General features: G+C 32.3%; 1 protein-coding gene across 1 annotated transcript; it reads left to right on the top strand.

Annotated features, from left to right (window-relative positions):
* Window positions 1-99: 99 nt before the first annotated feature.
* LOC130444925 (succinate dehydrogenase [ubiquinone] iron-sulfur subunit-like) lies at window positions 100-26,864 on the top strand. The gene is made up of 6 exons (XM_056780306.1): window positions 100-368; window positions 2,943-3,183; window positions 5,382-5,525; window positions 12,061-12,244; window positions 23,787-24,026; window positions 26,658-26,864. Exons 1-6 carry the CDS (start codon window positions 332-334, stop codon window positions 26,778-26,780), a joined length of 969 nt encoding a protein of 322 aa, XP_056636284.1. The 5' UTR covers window positions 100-331; the 3' UTR covers window positions 26,781-26,864.
* Window positions 26,865-26,873: the final 9 nt, after the last annotated feature.

The raw sequence follows: 26,873 nt of genomic DNA, 5'->3' as shown, positions 1-26,873 counted from the left end.
AACCTCTACTGACCTCTGAATTTTGATACCTTGGTTAACAATTATCCAAATTACATTTTTTTTCAAAAAAATTTCCTTGATTATTTTTGCAGTGAAGAACATTATTTTAAGCGAAGTTGAATCATGTATAGTTTATTCAATATCAATTGTAGAAGATAGTTATGCGAGGATCAATCAATATTTCATAAATACGTACGGCACTCATACCAAATTAAGAAATGAAAAATAATGTTCAATCTCCGTATAAAATTCAATAAACATCTAACAAATCGTCAGTCAACATGGACTCATCATCTCCACGTTTTACCAAAGAAAATCTAGAATCGTAAACATGAATGCATTTCTATTGGCCGAAGCTTTCGGAAGGCGTATGTACACAATTTCTTCGAAGTATTCCTGCTAGAAACTTTTTGCAATAAGCTTTGACAAGGCTTGGTGAGATTAATTTAATTCATACATTTCTTTAAATAAATAGAAATATGGCGTCCTTTAGACAATGAGCGAATGAAGTAATGAAATTACACAGTAGTAGTAATGAGAATAAAGACAGGTATGAATTTAATAATAAAGATTTATAGGCGGGGAGCCGGTAACACTGAAAGTCCCGTTATAGTGGAATCAAAAAATTTTTATTCAAATAAATAGAACATAAGTATAGGAATAAATTAAGTTCGGTATGCGTGAATTCCTATTGCCGAAACAATGTAAAAAAAAAAATATTAAAAAAATGGAAAAATGTTTTACCATCATCGCGAATATTAATTTTTTTATGTATTCGATAGTAAATTTTATTGGCTTTGAGAAAAAAATCACGCAAACTACTTTTTCTTGCCGTGTCTGGCATTGTTTCGGCAATAGGAATTCAAGCATACCGATCTTAATTTATTCCTATATTTATATATATTTATATTCTATTTATTTGAATAAAATTTTTTTGATTTCGCTATGACGGGACTTTCAGTGTTAGCGGCTCCTAGACTATAATATACACAAACATAGCAAGTTATTTAAAGTATATTCGAATGTTTTAAAAAGGAATATATTTAGCAATCTGATAATGCAATAATAAGAATTGCTCAATTAATTACAGTAAATATTTTACTGCACCAGTTTCGTCAAACTTTTTACTAACTTTCTGACACTAGACCTTGTTACGAGATTTGTATTAGCACATAAATTATTAAAGAATATTCAAATTAAACGAGTTTATTCAATCGTAGCCATCTAAATGTGAAATATTTATTGTAACTTTGGTGGAAATACTGTAAATGCAGCTATAACTTCGAAATTATGGCATTTAGATATAGAAAATATTATATGAAAAATAATAAATAGGGTGATCCATTTGAAATAACAAAGTTCAATATTTTTCCATAAATAAAAATTTTTTCATTTATCCCGGAGTCAAATTTTTTTTTATTTTTTAGTCTTACATCCCGTAGATTAAAATTTAAGAAAGCAACGCAATTTAGGGTAACTTGAAATGTCAATGTTACTTTTCATATTTATCATTGTTTTTAACATTGAATATGTTGTCCAAAGAGTCGAAGGCTTGTTTTTACTTGATATTTCTTTCTTATAAGCAGTGATGACATTTTCTGATATATTTTTAACTCCGTGTAGAGTCAAATTCATGAAAAAAATTCATATTTACGTTTTTATTTTTGAGGTTATAATATATGTCTCCTTTGCGGCTAAGCGAATATCTGGTGGAGTATTATTTATTGATTCATCACTTGAATTACTCATTTTTGACTAATATTTTTCTTTGAAATATTTCGACAATTTATTTTGATGTTACTTTGAAATTGAAAAAAGAACAGTTGACGGGTACTAAACGCGAATGGTGATTGGTGGATTTCATATATATTCTAGGATGTTTAATGTGAAATCATATCCTTCTAGTCAACCAATCTGTAAATTGTGTAGAAATGGATAATATACATGTGGGTGCAGAAAAAAAATTCGATCGATTTACCTATCCATAACACAAATATTTAGATTTCACTCGAAATTCTTTGTATCGAGAGGAATAATAATTATAATCGAGCCAGCGACGGATTAAGAAGTAGTGGGGAGGATAAAATAATTAAGGATCTTAAACCTTAGTTCTCGAATTATAATGTTTTATTGACGAAAAATGAAATTTATATTATTGTGAGCTAATTTCAGAGACGAGTAGAGGCGGCAAAAGTTGAATAGCCTACGGGTGGCAAATCTATAAATAATAATTGTATGGTGTTTAATAAAAAACACATTTTCTCCAACCAAGTCAAAATTAAAATAAAGTTAACTTTATTCAAAAATCATTAAAAATTTGGTAATAAATTTGGGCACCTATTAATTATAACAGCGGTAGTCGTGGATATCTGGTATTGTTGGTAAATATCGATTGTCAAGTAGACGTACTAATCATATAATTTTTGTAGTAGTTTAGTAGTACTTTTAGTCCTAGGATTAAAAGTGTTGCTAAGCAACGAGCAAATTTTTGTACGATAAGGGAATTGATGGCTTTTGCACCTGAAAATAGTATAAAAATGTCAACATTTTTTGATGTTGGAGAAAAAACACATTTCTTGTATTTGTTATATTGTAAGTCTAGCTTGGACTCTTTAATAAATTATTTGTTTCTTTATTGTTATTGGTTTTTGAACATAAAATATGAATATATACAATATTTACTATCATTTTGAATTACATCACTTTAAGTTGTCGCTCACATTTGTTCACACGTACAAATAGAAACCGAGATCCGCATTATTTATTGAAAACCCAGTATTATTTATAATAGACATTTGCTTATTACAAAATTAATAATGTAGTTTAGAAAAAATTGCGGCTGTAATTTGTTTCAAATTACTTATGAAACTGATAGATTAAATTGACAGTACCTATTTATAAATGATAGAAAACAAATAGAAAAGTCATTTGAATTTTTTTAGCGGCTGTCATTTTTATAATGGGTATATTTAATAATATTTTCAAAATATGTCTACTCCAATGTTCGTTTTTACCAACAATTCAATCAAGATTATTAGCGGGAAAAGCTGATGCAAAGAAACTCACCAAAAAAAGTGAAGCCAAGAAAAAACCACGCTTAAAAACATTTAACATTTATCGCTATGATCCAGAAAGGAAAGGATCGAAACCATTTATGAAGAAATTTACCATTGATTTAAATGAGTAAGTAAAGATTTAAAACACAATTCAAATTCTTATTCTTTCTGGGCACAATCGCCTGTTCAATCCAGTAACACTCGAATGTAGAATGTAGGGGTGCGGCACACGATAGTCTTTTGCAAGTTCCACTTTTCATCCATGTGAATGATATTCTCATTCCAAAATCGCGTTCTTAGTCGCATCTAACTAGCTACATCTTATATACCGAATGTAAATGAGACACGATCTAACTAACTTAGAGCTCTTTTCTAGATCCACGTTTCACAACAGTCACTGCAAACACAATGCAACGCTCGTGTATTTGGGTGCTTCCGTTAAGGACTGTTGATATATTCTGGATGCAAGTAACAATTTTTCACACTTTCTCCTAATACCTAAATTCTCCTTCCATTGAAAAATATTTTCAATACTTAAAAACACATTCTTCCAATATATAAATAAAATATTTATCCTATAATACGACGGTTGCTACTTAAGTTTTGACATAGATAAAAGCAAATATTTATATATTCATATGACTTTAATGTCTTTCAAAGATCAATACAAATTTGCATGCGATTGAACCATTCCGATTGAGGTGCCTCCCAAACATTTTATTTGAACAACTCAACAGTTTCTTTAGGTGTAGAAAAACGTTGACCTAGCAATTTATTTTTGATCTGCGAGAATAAGAAGAAATCATTGTGTGCCAAACATGTAGGTACGGCGGATAACCCGCACATCGCAGTGCTTCGTGCACGAACAACTTTTGTTGGATTTGGCACGTTTTGAAAGGCACATAGTGCAAACAGTGAATTTTAAAGTAAAAGTGGCAATTAATGATAGAAGCATGAAAATTGGTATGTTGGGCAATGATGCCAAATGAAAATTTTAGAGATTGGGAGTCCCTCGAAATTCGCCGAAGGAGGGGCAGGGGGTCGATTTTTGAGCTTCCACCCCCCATTAAAAAGTGGGGGGAGCAATTTTGACGTTCTTAGGGTCGATTTTAAATTTTTTGACCCTCCTGAACATGAATATGTCATTACTTTCAAGATCCGACCTCGAAAAGTGCCCCAAATTGAAAATTTCCCCATTTTCTAATTTTTGTGAAAAATACGTCAAAATTGCGGTTTTTCTTCAATAGACCGAATACATTTTTCAATCGAATTTTCAATATGATATTCGAGTAGTAGAGGTCAAATATGACAGTTTAACGTATATATGAGCTCGATATGTCGAGGTGCGGGGATTTGTCACATTTTCACATTTTTTATACGTTTTTTGAATATTATCTTCTCTGTACAAAATGTGAGGAATTTTGGAGTATTAAAAATAGTAGATATCGTGACTAGAGACCTCGAACAATGAGCCTATACGTTATTGAGTATTTTACTACATTTTTGTTTAGCATTTAAGGAACCACAATTTTTGTTTTTTTCAGAGCTTATTCGACGAATCTTCAGTATTGGCATCAATTTCAAAATTTTCATCGTAATGACCTGTTCTTAAAACAATAATCTATTGTAGAGGTGTAGTATTATACTTAAGCGAAATCCTTTTGACCACTTTGCAGGGACGCGGGGAAAACAAATTTGAATTGTTTCTAATAGAAAAGAACTTAACTCCTTTATTACGAATTTTGATCTATTTTTTCTTATACTTCTTTTGAGTGGTGGGGACATACGAACATTTATTCAAATTTTTCCCCTCCCTTTCAGAAAATTGACCCCTGCGTCCATCCCCAAGTTTAACAGCTTCACACTTACAAGCTTGAGACATTGCATTAGAATGAAATAAATTCCCTGAATATAAATAAGATGTTGGAAGACTTTCACTTTCAGATTATTGAGGTTAAGGGATTATTAAGGGTAACATTAGAGGTTACAAGACATTCAATGGAGTAATGTATGTCCAGAAGGACAGGATATACGGGATATGTTTATAGATGGAGTGTATTGATGTCAATGAGTCTGTGCATATAGCTGATTACTGTAGTCATGGGATAGGGAATTTAGAGCTTGGTGAATTGCATATAATTCTCTTGTGTGGACGCTAACGAATTATTGTAGACGATATTATTTGATTATTTGATGGTAATTGTCTACATCACAAACTAAGCAGGTCTTATGTGCAACAGTGTAGTTAGAAAATCATTTCAATAATACATAATAAATTAGAAACATTGAATAAATCCACTAATCAATATATGTATTTTTTCTCAGATGTAGACCTACAGTACTTGATGCATTGAACAAAATCAAGACAGAACAGGATACAACTTTGACTTTTAGAAAATCTTGCAGGGAGGGAATATGTGGTTCATGCGGAATGAACATAGATGGAGTGAACAGACTGGCCTGCCTAGAGTAAATATAAAATCCATTTCATTTTTACCATTTTTCAAATCTATGCAAATTAATACAAAATTTTTTTTTTATTAGTGGTAACAGCTGTACGAGGATTAAATTGAAAAACTTTTGATAAAATTCGTGAAAATGGAAAATTGTCCAGAGATTATCTGGATTAATACTTTAATCTCCATTAGACTTTGTAAATGTGATGAATTATTGAATATTCATCAAACTTACCTGTATATGGGAATGTAATAAATTCGGATTATTTTGTTGCATAACGATTCCAAAAAATGATTATATTCAAATATTCAGAAAGATTCAAAGAACAAATAGATGAACATTTATGATGGTTACTACAACTTACAATTATATTTCAATTTGAAAAATGAAAATGAGTGGTGCTTTTAAACGTCATCAGTTATTGTAGGATAGATATATAGGGTGGTTGATTAGAGAGAAAGAGAGAGAAGAGAGAAAAAAAATTGTTTGAATTTGTAGACAAATGGTAACAATTGTAAAAACTAAGAAACAAACATAAAAATACCTAAATAAAGATAAAACAAATAACATAAAATTTCAATATACAGAAGAAAACCACAATGAGTAACAGAATTATGGGTAATAATAATAGGTTATAATTAGTATATAAGTCCATAGCAAAAATTAAATCAATTTGCAGAATGCCCGGAATTAAATATTATTATTAGAATAAAACTCGTTTACAGAGTGGAAGGGACTTTCCAGTAAATATGCCCTCAAATTATTGCGGAATGCGGTTAAAGATGATATCGATTTGATTTCAATTGGCAAGTGATTGTACATTTTTTTGCATTGTAAAATATTGAGCCCTTAACTAATGCTGAACGTGGAGTAGGTTAGTAAAGGTCGTGCTTCGAGTTCCTAAGTGGATAGGCGTGTAACGACCTTTCTGAAAATCGAGCTTACGAATTAGGCAAACGGATTCCAAGATGAATAAGGAAGGACGAGTCAAAATTTTTAATATTTTAAAGAAGTTTCTGCAGTGAGCCTTGCTGTTTAGTCCGAGTATATATCTAACAGCTCTCTTTGGTAGTTTGAAGATTCGCTCAAATTGAGACGCACCCAACCCCGAAGGAAAGGGCATATCGAAGATGCTAATCTGTTAAGGAGATGGATAAGTTCAGTTCATTGGAAAATAATCTCAACGCAAAACAGGAGAAACTTTTTTAGATAAGGCGGCAATATTTAACTGCCATTTCAAGGAATTGTCCACAACCAGCCCTAAGAATTTTACATACACAACGACGTCAATGGTGGTGTTATTTAATGAAAAATGCTGTAATGTACTTATATTATGTAACTTTTTTTTTTTAGAAACGTTGGGACAGAGAAGATTAGAATCGCACCAAAAAGACATATTTTACTACTGATATCTAGATAGGCGATGTCGTTTATAAACAAGAAAAAAAATAGGGCCTAATACTGAGCCTTGTGTCTCCTATAAAAAACATCTTTGGCAGCTTTTATTGTCTTATGATAAATTAAAAAAAATTATAAAAGACAGTACAGTCGGTGGATTCTTGATCAAACAATGACACGACATAGTGTGTAGAACCAGAAATGATTTTAGTTATTCTGGTTGGTGCCGTTATATGCATGACCATACCAAAAGATTCATAAATTGACTGAAGACATTCTTGACCAGCACACACACTGCAATAATCAATATTGAGATCGCCACAAAGAATTAATTTGCTTTTTAGAGTTCAGGACTCCAGTAAGATCAGTAGTTTGTGCCATAAAGTATGCACGTCACCATCAGGAATGAATCTGAAGAATCAGATTGTTTTTCAAATTCCTTTTTTGACAATGTCTCTCTGTTCTTTAGATTCTTTTTACTGACGTTCTTCTCACGTTCTAAGGATATTTTTCGATATTTTTCTTTTTGAGTGCTCCACTTTCTTGATATCTTTAATGACGCTATTTTCTGTAGCTTTTGTTAACTCATCTAAGTATGACGATGAAAATACAATTGCTGCTTTTCCTTTTTGTTGGACGTTCTTTACTTTTTCTGTTCAGCTTTCCGAATGGGTAAAACATTTTTTGGAAACACTGTTGGATATGATTTCTATGGCTACATTTGTCATCCAAGAGCATTGTGGTAGATTGGAAAATCCATCACTTATCACTTTTGAACAAAACTCTTTCGTAATTTTTTATGGAGTTTTTTGTCAGTAGAGTGATCTTAATCTCAATGTCTGTTGTAGCCGCAGAAAAAAATTAGTCATCAGTAAAAACAGTAGAGGACAAATTTCCTGAAGCCATTTGAAGCGTTCTGCATCGTACATGCTCGCATAAATTCAGCTCCAAACAAAGTGGAAATTTGAAATAATGTCACCATTTTTTCAGGATAAGATCTCATCCATATTCGAACTTCCTCCACATAGTAAACGCTAATAGGTCTAATTAAAACAACGTATAAAGGTTCAAACGGTAAGAGCAGTGGGGTGAAAAGCATAGTAAAAACACACTAAAATCTTGCTTCGAGCAAGATCAATAAGATTAATATACTTGTGTGCGTTGCATGCCCGTCAGGAAGTAATAAACTGGGGGATTCCTTAAAAAATTTTGAAAAAATTATGAACTTTTTGAAACAGGCTAAAAAAATTTCTGAGGTTACCCAACCAGTTTCACTCACTTCAGCCCATCCTTCAGGTGGTAGACCTAGCTCAAACACTTGCTCTTTTTTTACGTGGAAATATCAACATGGGTGTCATATAAGCCCCACTAGCTGAAACAAAAATCTCTGCTGTAACTGTCTGACCTCTCTCACTGGAAGTGACATCACCAATTTGCCGTTTTGCTTTTGTCGCTAATATTTTAGAATAACGTCTGATCATCGCTGAAAATCTTGTTAGCTGCTAGATTATATTTGTCAATACATTCAGTCAGCAATTTATGAAATTAAGTAACAGCTACACTGTTGAACCTCATAGCACGTGCTAGTGGATTTTATTGAATGTATACTAATATCATGGAGTCTCTTCAAAAATCCCCTAATCTAATCTTTGCCAGCCATTTCCCGATCTTTGTTAAGTTTGTGTTGCCAACTTGTACGCCAATCGACGTGATTCTTTCATAGATAAAACAAATAGATGTTTCTCCATATCTTTAAAATATGTTGCCAAATTAAATTCATCTTTATCTTGAAGACACACCTGAATTTTCCATTTTTTTTATCTACTATTACGGTTTCGTTTTCTAGACTTTTCTTGACATATGTTGATTTTGGTACACGGAATTGAGATGTAATTCTATCTAAACCCAGTTTTCTATTGTCATTGCGGATATTGCTTGCTCCATAGCGTCAACAAAAGACCATTCCTGCTGTTTTGTTTTTTTTTTCAATATAATTACGCACCAAATGAAAGGACAATCCTACAGTGAAAACAAAAAAAAAAGGCAGAAAGATACCTCGGGCAGAAAGAGACGAGTCCCATGTGATATGGATTAGTTAATAAATAATAGTGAAAGTTTTGCCTGTTAACACAATCATTTTTATTGAACTCTAAAGAGATAATCACTAAAGCCACAAAAGCCCTTATGGTGTGCAGAAACTTCGCAGGGAGGAATTGGGGTTATAATCCATAGATCCTACTGTGGATGTACACGGTAATTGTGAGACTAATCATCACATATATATGGGCCAGTGGTTTGGGCTATTAGAACTGGCCTGAATGCCACGAAGAATAATCTCTCAAAGGTACAAGAACTGGCTTTTTTATGTGCAGCCGGGGCAATGAAATCATGAACAGCTGCACTAGAAGTGATTCTAAATCTCCTCTCCGCATAGAAAGCGTGGCAGAGATAATATCACTCAAAATATTCACAGACAGAACCACCAAAGAAAAACCGTCCCTAAATAATGACCAAACCTGGGACATGCCTCAGGATAATGCATTGAAAAACTTTAGAAGAAATTTACCTCAATAGTAAGCTGTAGAAATAAGTGAGATCATAACATTAACGAGATTCGGATGCGGCAAATGGACGCTATGTATTGGCAAGGCTGAAGGATCCCACAATCTTTAAAACATTTAAACTATTCCTCACCTATCTCCATGACCAACCATCCAAAGTGGGCTTATAGGGCACACGAATACCAGCATCACTCCTTAGCGACGTGGATTCCTTGCGTGAGTTATATTATCGCTTCCATAACGCATATGGTATAGGTTCAGCCGAAGTTGAAATAGATCTTTTTGCCTTCAGGTCTTTCTTTTCAATGGTGAAACATCTACATCAAAAAATTAGGGAAAGCCATAGCAAATATTATTCCAGTAGCTTTCCAGGTAAAAGTAAAAATTTTTAGTTAAAATAACGCGATCAGAGCAGCAAGCTTCCTCGGAAAGACTGAACAATAGCTGCTCGGCCTGATATTCAATCCATAAGACACAAAACATGAAATTTATATTTAAATACAGGAGCTTAATTTTCCAGAAATTGTTGCCATCACTGAACATTGGTTCAGTACTATTCCTGAATATTGGTTCAGTACTATTCCTGAACATTGGTTTAGTACTATACCACAATAGCCAGATTCAATAGAACTAATTTATCTCATGGAGGTACTATGATCACGTCCACAAACAACGACTTTTTCGAAATAACACAGTTCAATGATATAATATCTGAGAAAGTATTCGAATGTTCTATCGTCTACTACAAGACTTATAACCTCTATATTGTTTGTATTTACAAAACACCTGATGCTGACGTGCATACTTTATGTTACAAACTACTGACCTTACTGGTGTCCTGAACTCTAAAGAGCAAATTAATTCTTTGTGGCGATTTCAATATTGATTATTCAAGTGTGTGTGCAGGTCAAGAACGTCTTCAGTAAATTTTTTATTCCTTTGGTATGGTCATGCATATAACGGTACCAACCAGAATAACTAAGACCAGTTCTAGTACTACAGATTATGTCGTGTCATCATATGATCCAGAATCAACCGACTGTACTAAATCTAATGTATGATCATCAAGTTAATGTTGTGTTAATAAAATTTTCGGTCAAATCCAATACTAAAAATGCTTCTCGCAAATTATGCCGTATCTTTTCGGAAAAATGTTTTCAAAACTCTTAGCACCGTTATCGAACAACTGACTGGAACATGCTCTCTGGTGATGTGGCGTTTAAAAACAAAAAGCAAAATAAACCCTGGACCACTAAAGGTTTACGAATATCTGCAAAGAACATGCGATCTCTATTTCACCAATAAAATCTGCCAAAGATATTTATTATAATAGGAGACTCGCCAATTCTCGTAATGTATCTAAAGAAATATGGTCCATTGTGAATGATCTAAGAAATAAGGCTTCTTCATTCAGCATAATATCTACTTCACCTGATAACCTCAATTATTAATTTGTGAAAGTAGCCAAAAATTTATCAAATACTTTAACTCCTTCACATGATGCGTTTTCGTATCTCCCTGATGCTAATACTCACACAGTTTTTTCTTTATGCCCGTAGTTTTGCAGAGCTTCGCAGTACAATTAATAACATCAAAAATAAAAACTCATCTGGAACTGATGGACTTAAATTAAAAAGGTGATGTGGCGTATTGAAAATAAGCAAAATAAACCCTGATTTACTAAAGGTTTACGAATATCTGCAAAGAACATGCGATCTTTATTTCACCCATGAAAACTGCCAAAGATATTTATTATAATAGGTGACTCGCCAATTCTCGTAATGTTTCTAAATAAAACCTCCTGTTTTGCACTGAGATCAGTTTCCAATGAACTGAACTCATCCACCTCCTTAACAGTATATTATGCCCTTATTGAGTCGCATCTTTGATATGCCCTTCCCTTCTGGGGTACGTGTGGTGCGACTCAATTTGAGCGAACCTTCAAACTACAAAAGAGAAAAATTCTGACTTTTCCTTCCTTATTCATCTTTAAATCCGTTTGCTTAATTCGTAAGCACACTCCTCCAATTTCAGAAAGGTCTTTGACAGTTATCCACTTAGGAACGCGTAGCACGACTTTTACCTACCTACTCCACGTTCAGAATTAGTTAAGGGCTCAATATTCTACAAAACAAAAAAAAAATGCACAATCACTTGCCAATTGAAATCAAATCGATATCATCTTACACCTTAGTAAGCAGTTGATGTGTTCAAATTACATCTTCATGAAGAATATTTGGAAACAATTAAGCCATATCGAATTTCAATTTCTTTTCTTTGTTCTCAAAACTTACGTACACTAAACACCTTCCACCAATGTTAATGAGAAATAATCCTTGAAATTTAAACACAGTTAACGACAAAAAAACTTACTACTTTTTTATTCGTAGTTTGATAAGTTATGAATAACCTTTATTGACCATTTATTTGTAAATCTAGGAGAAATTGAAATATTAGCAGGCTACGCCAATCTAAGAAAACACTGTACTTGTAACTGTTATAGTAATGCTTTCGGAAAATTGATTCATATCTATTGTAGTAACAATATATAAGTGGATTATAATGATAAATATTCTCTCAATTTTCAGCAAAATCAAACCGAAGGGAGTAACGAAAGTATACCCTTTACCCCATATGTACGTAATCAAAGATTTAGTAGTAGATTTCCACAAATTCATGGAGCAACACAATCGGATAAAACCCTTTCTAATTAGGGATCGTCCTCAAAAGAGCCAACAGTTTCTCCAAAGCATTAAGGATCGGGACAACATGGTAGGTTAACATTTACTTTTTTCTATACAAAATGTCTGAAAAAACAAAAAAAATTCGATTTATTGTAATACATTTGTTTGAGCTTTTCAAGAAAACGATTAAATGTCAAAGTAAATCCAGGCAATTCTTTGTCGACATTTTGAGAAAAATGAGATTCTAATTTTTTTCCAAATATCCTTTCATTTGAAATCAATATTTTAAAATTATCTAAAAATATGTCAGTATAGCTATTCCAATATCAATTGCAGATTATAAAAACCCTTGCCGACTATTTTGTTTGATCTACCATAGGTGTAGATACCTCATTTTATAAATTTATTATTTTTATAAATACTTTTCATCTAATGCGAGAAAGTATTCGTTAAAAGGCAATAGCATTATACGCCGTTATATATACAGATGCACGTAATTGTAGTCCTACTTGGAACTTAAAAAAAATCATTATTATACCTGGTTAACTTGCTAGAACTGAATATTAAATTATAAAACGTAAATAGACGAGTAAAATGAACCTGTCTGTAAGGGAGTTTCGTTTAAACAGGGTACCAGACGTAGAATGAGCCCTTTTTGTACCCCATTCGTTTTTTTTTCTGGAAAAAGAAATTTGATGGCAAAAACCATAAAGAAAAATATTTTCTTTGCCAATAAAATAAAAGAAAAAAAATCAATTCCATAGTATCTTTATGAATAATGATGGTAGTCAGAATCGTCTGGACTAAAGTCATCATTTGATTGAATTTTCTTGTCTTTTGACAAAGAGCAAAACCGCTTTCGTTCCTATTGAAAATAATTTTAGGACCACTGAAAATAATTTTCTGCTGTATTCTGTAAAAATATTCATCTAATTCTTCAAATCACAATCTGTTCTAGCGTTATTAATTCTCTCCGCATTTTTAAGTGAGATTTCTTCTTTTGTGGCCAAACATTTTTCAAACCATTTTTGATCTGAACGATCATCTTTAAATTTGTTTTTAAACTCCTTTTCGCAATACTTTTTGAGCAATATTCAACAACTCCTTTTTTCACTGGAAACCTATTTTTGGAAATGTTAAAAATCCATTCAACTACCTTTTTTCAGCATCTACTAATTTACTAGTTTTGACATGATAATTTTCTATTTGAAATTATTTAATTTTAGAAACATTGCATGAATGTAACCCAGACAGAGATACAACCTCTTGTGTGTAAATTGACTCACCTCTTGATTAGGATCTTAATGATTATTGTATTCATTAAGATTCATGCTAGACTATCCTAATAGGGACCCACATCATAATCAATTGTCTTCAAGTGTTTCTTATACACTTGAAGTTCGATTAACGTATCAAATTACGTACTTTATTTTATAAAGATGTGACTCTAATGATCATGCGTATAATTATTTATAGCCTTTTGTACAAAAGGATTTTAGTATTTTAAAGCGATCTGTAAACAGATACGAGGTCTTTAATAGTCTGGCATTCGTCGAGTATGGTCGTCGGATTATTACTTATTACTTAACGGCGATAAGAATTAGGCTTACCACCGCTCGAAGGCTGCAAACAGATATGTTGGCTGCTCGTAATGTCCGAATAAGCCCACAAACAGTTCTAAATAGGCTGAGAGAAGCAGATAAACGAGCCAGAGGTCCACGTCTTACCAGAGAACATCGAGTATCAAGATTAGAATTTGCTCGAGAAGACGCAAATTGGAACATTTAAGATTTGTCCAATATTTTATTCACGTATGAATCAAGATTTTGTCTGTATTCATCAGATAGGCGTTTACCATTCTAAAGGCGACGTGGTGAACGGCACGATCAAGTTAATTTTAGTCAAACTGAATGCTTTGGTGGTGGCTCTATCATGGTTTGGGGAGGAATTTCTGTGGAGGGTCGCACGGAGTTAGTACTGACAGGTACTTAACCAATATCCTAGAACCCCATGTAGTGCCCTATATGCCTGATATCGGTGACAACACTGTGCTAATGCACACGCTGCTATAGTGGTTCGGCAGTACTTAGAGGAGGTCGAGGTACCCGCCCTGAATTGGCCTGCACAAAGCCCGGACCTTAATCCAATAGGGCATGTCTGGGACCATCTAGAATGGCAAATTCAGCAACATCCAGCACCAATAAGAACACTAGAGGATCTTCAAAATGTTATTCTCAACTTCTAGGAAAAATTGTCGCAAGGATACGTCCAGAACCTATTTAGAAGACTTCCAAGACGAATGGAAGCTGTAATTAGAGCGAGGGGCGGCAACACACGCTATTAGAAATTTATTGGCTGGTTTTAGTTTAAGCACCGTTCATTTTTTTGTATAGATGTTTTGTACAATTTGTATGATATTTTCTATGTTTTGGTAAATCAAATTTTTTGTCCTCTGTAGATTAAATTGATATAAAATGAATGTAGCAAAAGGCGTATCTACCGATGCTTTAATTCGTAATAATAATAAAATTCGAAATACAGGCACCACATTTAAAATATTTGAAAAATAATGAGTGATGCGATAATTTTTGTGGAGTGTTTATAAGGACAACAGGGTTGCGACATTAGGAGTAATACAGCTAAAGGTAGCAGATTATACAGAATACAATTTTAAATACAAAAAGCTGAATAAACGGATGACAATAACCAAATCGTCAAGTATCGTTCGATGGCGACAAGATTATTTGCGTCAGATAAAAGACTACCGAAGTTCTAATAGACACATAATTTATCTAGATGAAACATGGTTTGACAGTCACGATGTAGGGAATTGCGGTTGGGTTGACAATAGTAAAAATTGCTGTTAGAATAGTCCATGTTTTAAAGGAAAACTCATTAAAATAGTACACGCTGGAAGCAAACCGTTTCGTGTCTAATGGTTTATTAATAAGTATCTTCTAAAATAATTAAAAACCCAGTAGTTGATTATTATGACGATATTACAGCAGAATTATTAAAAGTGCTTTAACGAACAGCTTTTACTTAACATTCCACCATAGTCAGTAATCGTTATGGACAACGCATCTTACCACTCGCGGCAACTCCTTAATTACCAAATTGTAGTAGTAACAAAGCTCAAATTTTAGCATTTATGTCTGAAAATCATATTCCTGTCAGCGATCGTAAAAAAGCCCAACAAACAAAGAATTGCTTACTGTTATCAAGTGTGTATAGTTAGGGAAAATATATTATGTTGACAAGCTGTGCAAAGAACAGGGTCATACCCTTCTCAGACTACCTCCTTACTATTGCATATTTAACCCTATAGAGTTAATCTGGGCAAACGTAAAATCAGAATTACAAAAATGTAATCAGTCTCCAAAACTGAGTAAAGAGGTTTTATAACTTGCAAATAAAGTTCTAGCGGCAGACCGCCAAGAACTGTGTTGAACATGTTATCAAAGAAGTTGAGTATGTGGTGTCACTCTCTTTACAACCCATCATAATTCAATCAAATGATGACTCTAGTTCAGACGATTCCTGACTGACCATTATTATTTATAAAAATACTTTGGAATTGAAATGTTTTTTTCTTTTGTTTTATTTGCAAAGAATTCATTTTCCTTTATGGTTTTTGCTTTGAAATTTCGTATCCCAGAAATAAAAACGAATGGGGTACAAAAAGGGCTCAGTTCATGTCTGGTACCCTGTTTAAACGAAACTCGATTGTCTATTAACGAATACTTTCTTGCATAAGATATAAATATTTTTAAAAGTTTTTATAATCTGCAACTAATATTGGAAGAACTATAAGAACCTTTCTAGTTTTTGTGAAAACTTTCTAAAAATCTTATTAAATAGTAAAATAAATCGAGAGCGGCTTGTGATAAAAAAAATAAGGTAAAAACTCATTTTGTGCCTGCGGCTTCTGTGTATTGTTGTTTTTTGTTGAATATGAGATCAGTGTGTAAAAACTCCGCTTTCGAAAGTCCAAAGATGTTGTTTTTGTAAGATTAGTTCGATAAGTGGACTGTACTTATATAACTGGGTTATTTCTTTTCTTGCGTTTCGTTGACTATTTATGCTTTGTTTCCAAATAAAACATGTTAAATGTAAGAGACGTTTTATTGGGATTGAACGTTAATTGATGTTAACTATACGTTCCATGGATTGCTACTGCTCAGTCGGCTATGCAGTGTTTCTAGCTTTCAAAAATATATCTCATTAAAGCCCCAATAAAAAACCCCTGAAATCTCCACAATTACTAGGGATTCCCCCTGAACAATTTTATTATTTATGAAATAAATATTGAACTATATTTAAATAAATGACATTAAAAATTATAAAATATCGTTAAACAAATAATAAATTTCAAAAAATAAATAAATACATAATTTCATTTAGCAGCATCCATTTTTTAAATTCTTCATTCATAAATTATCGAAAACTTCAAACAACAAATCTTTTTCTTCAGATTCTGATATTTTATAAATCATACATATTGACATTAAATAATTTCAATATTTTTGCGGTGTTTGAAATGTTGTGTATGATCAACCATTCCGTTGCAGTGTGGATCGAATCATATTTTGTAACATTTCAATCGATATTATGTAACGCAACTTAATTATAAAAATCCTTAAAAATACCCCGAAACATATAAAACCCCTAAAAACATCCCATCCTACATTTGTCCCCCTAAACTGGAAAATCTACGGCTATGATACCGAGCATTTTGTATTAACAGTTAGAGGAAGGGTAACAAATTGCCGTTCGGCATTATTTACAATATTACTTAAATCAAATACAATACAGAGTGAGTTTTATGTATAGAACGTCTCAATTATCTCGGAAACAGCTTGTACGATTTTTGTGTACAGGGATCTTGTGATGCGACCGGTATTATGGTGGTATTTACATTGTTGTCAAAAATAATGAACAAATTGTATAAGCCGCTTCCGAGATAATTGAGACGTTCTATACATAAAAATCACTTTTAAAAATAATTCTCTATTCTCTTGATGATTTTCTATTTTTGTGTCTTTCAGATTAGTGTTAGTTTTTTTTCAGTTTTTAAAATGCCTTTCAATGAATGTTGTGTATCACATTGCGACTTTATTGATATAATCCATTTGTTCCCAAATTCTCTGAGCCTCTTGGGTGAGAGCCCTCGACGAGAGTTGGTGAGAGCTCTTGCTCGAAGTGTACAGCCGCCATAAAGAATTTCATATTAGTACTTCAGGTTCAGATCTCCAGTCGACGTCAATTTGATTAAAAAAAAAATCGTGAACCATCTAAATTTAGATGATCTGTTGTTGAGGATTATAAATAGCTTTCGAACTACTGAATTGGACCTGACCATTTGTTGACGATAAAATGGGTAGTAAGTTATAATGATACACCATCCCGAGCTCTTTTGTAGATCTATGAACGTTCAAACCAGAAACATGAAGTTGATTTGTTATTCGGGGAAAATTTCATGCGTTTTTTTGCGAAACGAAATCCAAAATTTTAACAAAATAGCCACCTAAATAAATTTGAATTTGAAATGACTTACTTATTGTCAAATGAACATTAAATGTATAAAATGTATCAAAAATAGAAAAAAGTATAAAAGAGACGTTACTTGGATTCCTACATATCGTCATGAGAGAAGAAAAAGTTTTTTTCAGGAGTATAGGCATTAAAATGTTCCAGTAATTGTGACAAAATTTATATTTTTATAGGAATTTTAGGAATTTAAAATCTGAACATAATGAAAAAATCAGATTCTACTTATTGAAATCATTTATCTCCACAGGACAATTCTTTCAAAGCAAAATTTAAAATTTTTACGTGTGAAAAATAAATGAATCGGAAGCCCTGAAAATACAATAGACTACTCTGGGAATCATTTCAACGAACAAATAGATATTATTTGCTCTTTATTATTAACACATTGACTGCTACGGCAAGGTACAGAATTCCGTTTAAAATGACAATTTGATTTAATTACATTATATTATTGAAAACTCAAATTCTAATGCATAGTTATCATAAGAAGCATAAAAAAATGTATGTTTTTTTTAAAAAAAAGGTGTTACGAATTATATCGTAGTTGGCTTCTGTAACATAAATCTCTTCGCGGAAGCCAACTACAAGTTAATTCGTACGCAGACACACACAGATACGATTCCACCTGTCGCTTCTCTAAAGCTAAATCATATATACCTACGCGTCCATATTCGTCAGTAGTATCTCAGATATTGTCGAGTGCATCACATTTACGTCTTTCTTGAGAGTATTTTGTTTTATAATTATTGTTATAATTAAATTATCAAGAATCTAATATGGATAAGAAAGGACCACTGACTCAAAGTGAAATTGAGTAGTACGCAAATCTGAGTGATTCCGAATTAGACGGGATTTTTTGCGAGTATAGTAACGACAGTAGCGATTATGAATCTTTTGAGAATTCAAGTGATAGTGAAGATGAACTCGTCTTCGAACCTGAAGTTGATTCCGAATCCGAAGATAATGCCGATGATTCCTAAGCAACAACATCAAATGCTAATAATAATTTGTGGACAGAAATTCAACAAAATCCTGAATTATTCATTTTCCAAGAAAATGTTTGTGTGAAATTGGATACGACAAATTTTACAGTACAAACGCTGGTGGACTTATTTTTTTTCGTATTAATTACTTATGGAACAAACTAATTTATCTGCTGTGCAAGTAATTGAAAAACGCAATTTTATAAAAAATCTAATAGTTTATCAAAGTGGCAAGACGTCAGTAATGCAGAGATGAAAGTTTTTATTGGACTTTTGTTGCTAATGGGACCTTGTATTTTTTCATCAATTGAAAATTACTGGAGCAATATAATGTAAATTTTAATCGAAATCGATTTCAATATTGCTTCAATATTTTCATTTGGTTTATAACTCAATACCAATACCGACAAGGTATTATACAAATTGAGACCAATACTAAATCATTTCAATAATAATATGTGTGAAAACTATATACCAGATAAAAATCTTTGTATTGACTAATCCATGATGCTATGGCGGGGAAGATTGCTTTTATGTCAATATATAAAAAATAAAAACACAAATATGGTATCAAACTGTATGAACTATGTGAGTCCGACGGTCTTGTAATGAAAATAAATATTTACAGCGGAAAATCAGAGGAAACTGACAATAATGTCACACTACTGACGTCATTTTACATTTACTTGAGGACTATCTCGATAGAGGATAACGGTTTACGTGGATAATTTTTATAACTCTGTTACCCTTACAGAACTGCTAAATACACGAAAAACTTATGTGTACGGAACCCTACGAAATAACAGAAAAGGAAACTCCAGTGATGTGGTAAATCGTAAACTGAAAAAAGGGTGGCAAAATGGCCCTGTTACTGTATGCAAATGGAAAGACAAACGAAATGTCGTTAGCATTTCAAACATGCATGCTGTTGAAATGGTAGAGGTTCCCAATCGCAGTGGAAAAGTTTCTATGAAACCGAATATTATTCTACATATAATAATGGAATGTCTGGCAATGACCGGTCAGATCAAATGCTTCCTTACTATTCATCTCTAAGAAATACTATCAGATGGCCCAAACAGGGTTCACAAAATTTTTCAAAAAGTAACTTCTAAAATAAACCTATTCAAGTTCAAAAAAGAATTCGTCGTCGCGTTTATTGGAGAAGAGATTCAACCAGTTTCGAAAAAAATGAAATTGCAAGAGCTTCATTATTTAGAGAGTCTACCACTAACCGAAAAAAGCAGCGTCCGACAAAGCCATGTCGTATATGTACCCGAGCAAAAAAACGCAGAGAAACGCGTTATTTCTGTCCACTATATAATGAAAAGTCAGCCCTTTGCGTAGAAGATTGCTTTAATTGAATTTGAACTAATTTTTACAATTATACTTTTTGTTCGTTTTCTAATAAATTTTTGTTCATGCAAGCCAGCATTGATTAATTGTTCTTTCCCAGAAGCCATCTATCGTTATTAGTATTTATATACTCCGAGTTTAGACGGAGCTGCACAAAATTGGCATGTAAACACCGGACGAAATAACTCTTAGTTGGCTTCCTAGAAAAGAAAGCAATCTACGAGTTATCTTTTAGTTAGTAGTCAACGTGTTAAGTTCATTGTGTCAAATATTTGTTTAACATATTATTTGTTTGAATTGCAATTTACACATTTTATCAGAAATATGTTTGTATTTGCACTACTTCTATTACTCTACTGATACTATCGAATATTCTGACCTAGGAAAACAGTCCTAATCAGTGGTTTGTTTTTCTTTATCTCAGGGTTAAGTTCAAATTTCTGGAACAGTTGGCAATATTCATACTGAACACACTGTTTGTACTACCACTCCATCAACACCTACACAATTACTCTTTGGTTGTGTAAAAAGTGTTCAGTATATATCTTAGTTTAATTGTAATCTACTGCTCTTTTCTATTGACATCAATACGATACGCTTCGTATATGCAACACAAGTAAACCCAAGGAACGAAATGATAGATAAAATAAACTTACTTCGTGACGCTATGAGGCAGAAACTCCGGAAGTGTGTAGAAGTACATGGTTAGGTCGAACATTTATTATAGTTTCTTTTTGTTTTTATTTGAGAAGCTATAGTTTAACCAACTAAATTTTCCTACATTTCTGTCTCTTTCTTCCTTATTCATCTTTAAATCCGTTTGCCTAATTCGTGAGCACGCTTCTCCAATTTCAGAAAGTTCGTTGCTCGGCTATCCACTTGGGAACGCGGAGCATGACCTTTACCTACGTTCAGAATTAGTTAAGGCCTCAATATTTTACAATGCAAATCAATATCATCTTTTAACCGCATTCCGCAATAATTTGAGGGCATATTTACTGGAAAGTCCCTTCCACTCTGTAAACGACGTCTAATAATAATATTTAATTCCGGGCATGCGGTCGGTTTCATTTTGGATTGGCTTAATACCTATTACTATTACCTATAATTTTGTTACTCATTGTGGTTTTCTTCTATATATTGAAATTTTATTTCTTTTGTATCTTTATTTAGTTATTTTTATGTTTGTTTTTCAGTTTTTACAAGCTTTTGTCTACAAATTGTAACAATTTTTTTCGGTTTTCGTAACTTAAATGCCTAAACACAGAAACACGGGTTGTATGGGTAAATTTTTTATGTCACAGCAGTATTTTCACATCATTTACTCACTCTCGAATTTTTTACATCAAGTCCCGGAACACTCGTATGATAAAAAAATCCCACATAATAAACTAGAACTTCCACGTTGAAATTTGTTGTTAGAGGCGCTGATGCATATTTTTTATATGAAAAATTTGAGCTTCGAATCTAAAAAGGGATATTTTCACGAGGAAATGTTCTTCATTTGAAAATTCCACATTATGACTCCGTAAGAATTTATGTTACTTGGCTTTTATCGTTATTGTTGATGTTATTATAAAAAGCAGTAGTAGTCCTGAGATAAATACCGAACCCACTGTTTAAACTACCACAGAGTAATGGGGTAAGTGTTGATGTAGTGATTATGTAAACATTGTGTTCATTATGATGTTCATAAACGGTTCCAGAGATTCCAACTTAGCTCTGAGATAAACAAAAACAAACCATAGATTAGGACTTTATTTCTAGGCCAGAACATTCGATAGCGTATCGTATAGTAATAAAAAGAATGTAAACATGTTGCTGATAAAAGCAAACATGTTCAAATTGAAATTCAAACAAATAATATGTTAAATAAATATTTATCACAATCAACTAAATAACGCAGAGCAAATAATATCTATTTGTTCGTTGAAATGATTCCCAGAGTGTCAAAATGTTTTCAGGTCTTCCGATTCATTTATTTTTTACATGTAAAATTTCAAATTTTGCTTCGAAAGAATTGTCCTGTGGTGATAAATGGTTTCAATAACTAAAATCTAATTTTTTCATTATGTTTAGTTTTAGAATGTTTAAATGCTATACTACTTTTTCTTCTCTCACCACGATATGTTCGAATCTAATCAAGTTTCTTTTAGACTTTTTCGTATTTTTTTTTATACATTTTATACATATCGAACAATTTAAATTTATTTGGGTTGCGATGTTGTTAAAATTTGGGATTTCGTTTAAAAAAAACCCACAACGAATAACGAATTAACTTCAGCATAAGGCTGAATGTGTATTATATAGATCATCAATTGTGTATTTATTTAATATAATAGCTGTGCCGCCACCTATGTTCGACACAATTAACAATTCATAAGTTACAATTAATAGGTTCAACAGGCATGGGGGGTTGAGGCCTGTGTTTGTAACAAAGGAGCCTAACCTGGCAGTTTTGTGAACATGTAGAAAATACACGTGATGTAATAAGATCAAGTTAGTTTTATTTAAAAGCCCTCGGTTCCTGATATGTCAGTCAGCAATGGAGTTTTTCAAATATAAAATAGCTTAGGGCTGATTCGATTTCTATGAATCAGTAAAGTGTTCGGCGAGTGATATTATACATTGTGAATTTTTGACAACTCAGTTTATTTCGGCCCTCCTTCTATTTTTAATCCACATTTGTTCTTTTGGTATTCGATATTGACACAGACATACCTAAGTTTTTCTCTGGTCTCAATTTGAATCGATTTCAGAGTTTACTCAATAAGTTGTTCATGTGTTCTTGTACATGCTGTGAATAATTTTCGTCGTTTCATATGCCTCGCACGTTCTTATCCATTATACTGGATAAATCCACGGTTGGATGCCTGAGTTCTTAGTCCACTCAAATTAGAGATTTTCAGACAGAATTCGAGTTACCTATACCTATATATATATATATATATATATATAAATTTTTTCAATTTCTCATTTCTTAGACCTTTGATATATTGATGCATCCAAATGTTCTTGATTTTAGGTCTCTTCTGTTTCAAAATTAGTTTTTTTATAGTTTTTAAAAAAAATATAAATTTTGACGTTTCGACTTTTCTTTAAGTCTTTATCAAAATATGATATTAACACTGACAATTTGCTTATTTATATTGATCTATAGATCACCTTCATCATGAATATCAAAATAGGTATAAAATCAACTTTGTTCCAACAATTATCGAATTATTTCAATAAATATGATATTAGTATAAGTCGTAGAGAACATAATACATTATCCAAATATTTCACTAAATTAAAATCTAAAAAACCAAAAAACAAAAGAAGTAATATTATATATCAAGTGCCTTGTACTAATTATTATCAAAGTAGCTTTTTCATAGGAAAGTGCAGGAAAACTACAATTTTGGAACTAATTCCTACAAATAAATAAATAATTTGAAAATGATTACGTTATAATCCTCTCTTACCGTCTAATATTAATGTTCTTAGGGATGAGGTGGATGATTATAAAATTTATCCTAATTCCTCTCCCAAAATATTAATCCAGTTATCAAAAACCTTTGAGAGATATTGAAAAAAAAATGTTTTCATTTCAACCCTCTCAAGATTGTATATGTTTTATTACTCAGTTGAAACAGTTTTTGAATGTACTATAAGCTCTAAAACGTAATGTGAATAACCATCATGTATAGTAAACGAGTACTTCGTTCATCAACAAAATCTAAATTTCTTTTTTAGATAGGACTTGTAGAATGCATTCTCTGCGCATGCTGTTCAACTTCTTGTCCTGAATACTGGTGGCATGGTCATTCTAAAGAGCCTAATGATTTTTTGGGGCCAGCCGCCTTGTTAAATAGCTACAGATGGATCACTGATTCCAGAGATCATGCTACTGAGGAAAGATTGAACGATCTCAAAAATTATTTCAGCGTCTTTAGATGCCACCAAATAAATAATTGCACTGTTTGCTGTCCAAAGGTAAGAGTTTTGAATTATTGAGAAGATTGTCCTATTATTTTTTAAGAAAAATAAGCTAAATGTCGTTAATTCAAGGACGAAGGGGCATATTTGTACGCTCATTTTAAGATATTCTTGTATAAGAAATACAAACTCAAACTCAAAACAACCCTGGCGCCGCAAAGAAGTGGAAAAATCTTATGATTTGCACAACAGTTGTTTGGGTAATTCTGATGTAATGATACCCATTTTTTAGAGATTTGCTTTATTATTTTTCTGAATTTTCAAATAAATCTCATACATAATCATTTATTTATTGTATTTAATCTTATTATATTTTATTTTTACCATTTATTATTACAAAGTTAAGTTCGGAGTAAGACTCTATCTAAATGTTTATAGTCAATATTGTTTAATAAATTGACACATATCAGTTGCAGATTATAAAAACCCTTGCAAACAATTTTGTTAGATATATCATAGGTGTAGATACCTTATTTTATGAATTTATTATTTTTATAAATACTTTTAAAAACATGTATATCTAATGCGAGAAAGTATTCGTTAAAAGGCAATCGAATCATTATTAATTGGACGGCATTCTACATCGTTATTTAGACAGATGCACTTAATTGTAGTCCTACTTGGAACTCAGAAAAAAATAATTATTATACCTCATTAACTTGCTACAACTGAATATTAAATTATAAAACGTAAATAGACGACTTGATTGTAAGGGACTTTGGTTTAAACAGGGTCCCAGACGTGAACTGTGTCCTTTTTGTACCTCATTCGTTTTATTTTCTGGAAAACGAAATTTCAAAGCCAAAACCATAAAGGAAACTTTGAAAATAAAACAAGAGAAAAAAACATTTCAATTCCAAAGTATCTTTATAAAAATAATGGTAGCCAGAATCGTTTGAACTAGATTTAATTGATTTGATTGAATTATGAAGGGTTGTATGTTGTATGTTGCACATACTCATCGTCTACTTTGATAACAGCTTCAACACCGTCTTTTCAAACCCCCCAAACGAAACTCTGGGTCTGCGGCTAGAAGTTTCTTTGCGAGTTCCACAACTATAAATGCTAATTTGAGCTCTGTTACTATTACTGTTTGGTATCTCGAGGAGTTGCCGCGAGTGATAGGATGCGTTGTCCATAACGATTATTGATTCTGGTGGAATGTTAGATAAAAGCTCTTCATTAAACCACTTTACAAATAATTACGCTGACATATCTTCATGATAGTCAGCTGCACAGTTTTTAGCATTAGGCACGAAATCGTCTTTGCAGCGTGTGCTATTATAATGCGTTTCCCTTTAGAACTTGGCCCATTCAAACAGCAATTTTTACTATTGTCAACCCAAACGAAATTTACTACATCGTGACTGTCAAACCATGTTTCATCTATAGATAAATTATGTGTCTATTAGAATTTCGGTAATCTTTTATCTGACGAAAATAATCTAAAGAACGCCATATTTCTATTTATGTAAAGAAGTTCACGATTTAAATGAATCTCACCAAGTAACGCCACTGCTTATCGCAGGCTGTCTGGCCGGAATATTTCGAAAAAATTGTATACATACACCTTCTGACAGCTGCGGCCAATAGAAATGCATTTATGTTTACGATTCGATGTTTTCATTGGTAAACAGTGGAGATGATGAGTCCACGTGGATTGACAGTTTGTTAGATGTTTACCGAATTTTATACGTGAAATCAACATTATTTTTCATTTCTTAATTTGGTATGAGTGCCGTACATATTTATGAAATATTGATTGATCCCGCATTACTGTCTTTTGCAATTGATATTGGAAGAACTATACTTAAGTTATGAGATATATAAATAAAAACAAATATTTATAATTAGATATTTATGATTAGATATGGCTTTATTGTTTTTCAAAATATTGTCCATTGAGATCAATATCCTTTTGTATGCGTTTGATTACTTTCGACGTGGATTAAACCAACAGTAGTGTGCCGATCAACTCGCTTCGACCTTTGGTGATGAAGCATCATCTTAAGACTCCGTATTTCACTGGTTTTCTTTCGTCAAAAATTGGCTGTTAAGTCAGAAAATATCGATGTTGTACCTACATCAATTAAGGCATACTTGGGCACAAAAACGTTTTTGATCAGTCAAAACATCGAATTTGATGGGTCATCTGCCGTACAGTCCTTTGGCACCCAATTATTTTTTTCTATTCCCACAGATTAAAAATAAATTGCAAGGTAAACGTTTTTCTACACCTGAAGAAGCGGTAGATGCGTTCAAATTACATGTTTTGGCGGCATGGAATGGAATATTAATGGATAATATTTTGGAAATCAATCAAGCCATATCTATTTAAAATATTTGTTTTTGTCTATCTTAAAACTTAAGTGGTAACCCTCCTATCTAAATTCAGGATATGATAATCAGGAACTAATGATTAGTGATCTTCTTGATTGAAGTATAATCTTGAGGCTCAGGCTGTTTTCCCATACCATTCTGTTTTTATGTTGATTTGATAAAATGTGACACCAAGAAATATCATTCTATTATTACATTACCTATGTTCAATTCTATTGTGAATCGAGTTGTCTTAAGATAAGAATTGAATATTTGATTAAGAAATTAATTATATGTTTGTTACATTAGAGACTAGTTCCTGGAAAAGCTATTGCTAAACTGAGACTACTGGTATCAGGAATGGCCAAAAAGAAAAAACCGGATATGGAAGGAACTGCTGACTCAGATCCAATGAAGGCGTGCGAAAAATAGAAATGCTGGCATGAATAAAATTATAAATGTTTATTTTCATGTATATATGCTGTATAAAATTACAAAATTATATATAATACTTCGTCAATCATT

Source organism: Diorhabda sublineata, chromosome 6 (genome assembly GCF_026230105.1).
Source record: "Diorhabda sublineata isolate icDioSubl1.1 chromosome 6, icDioSubl1.1, whole genome shotgun sequence".
In the NCBI taxonomy this organism is placed as follows: domain Eukaryota; kingdom Metazoa; phylum Arthropoda; class Insecta; order Coleoptera; family Chrysomelidae; genus Diorhabda; species Diorhabda sublineata.
The sequence above is the reverse complement of the archived record's forward strand: the minus strand, read 5'-3'. Positions and strand labels throughout refer to the sequence as shown.

Excerpts from the sequence above, each read along its gene's own strand:
- LOC130444925 (XM_056780306.1), top strand. The coding sequence starts at position 332 with ATGAATGCATTTCTATTGGCCGAAGCTTTCGGAAGGC. Across the intron at positions 3,184-5,381 it reads TTTACCATTGATTTAAATGA|ATGTAGACCTACAGTACTTG; the intron begins GTAAGTAAAGAT and ends ATTTTTTCTCAG. Across the intron at positions 12,245-23,786 it reads TTAAGGATCGGGACAACATG|ATAGGACTTGTAGAATGCAT; the intron begins GTAGGTTAACAT and ends TTTCTTTTTTAG.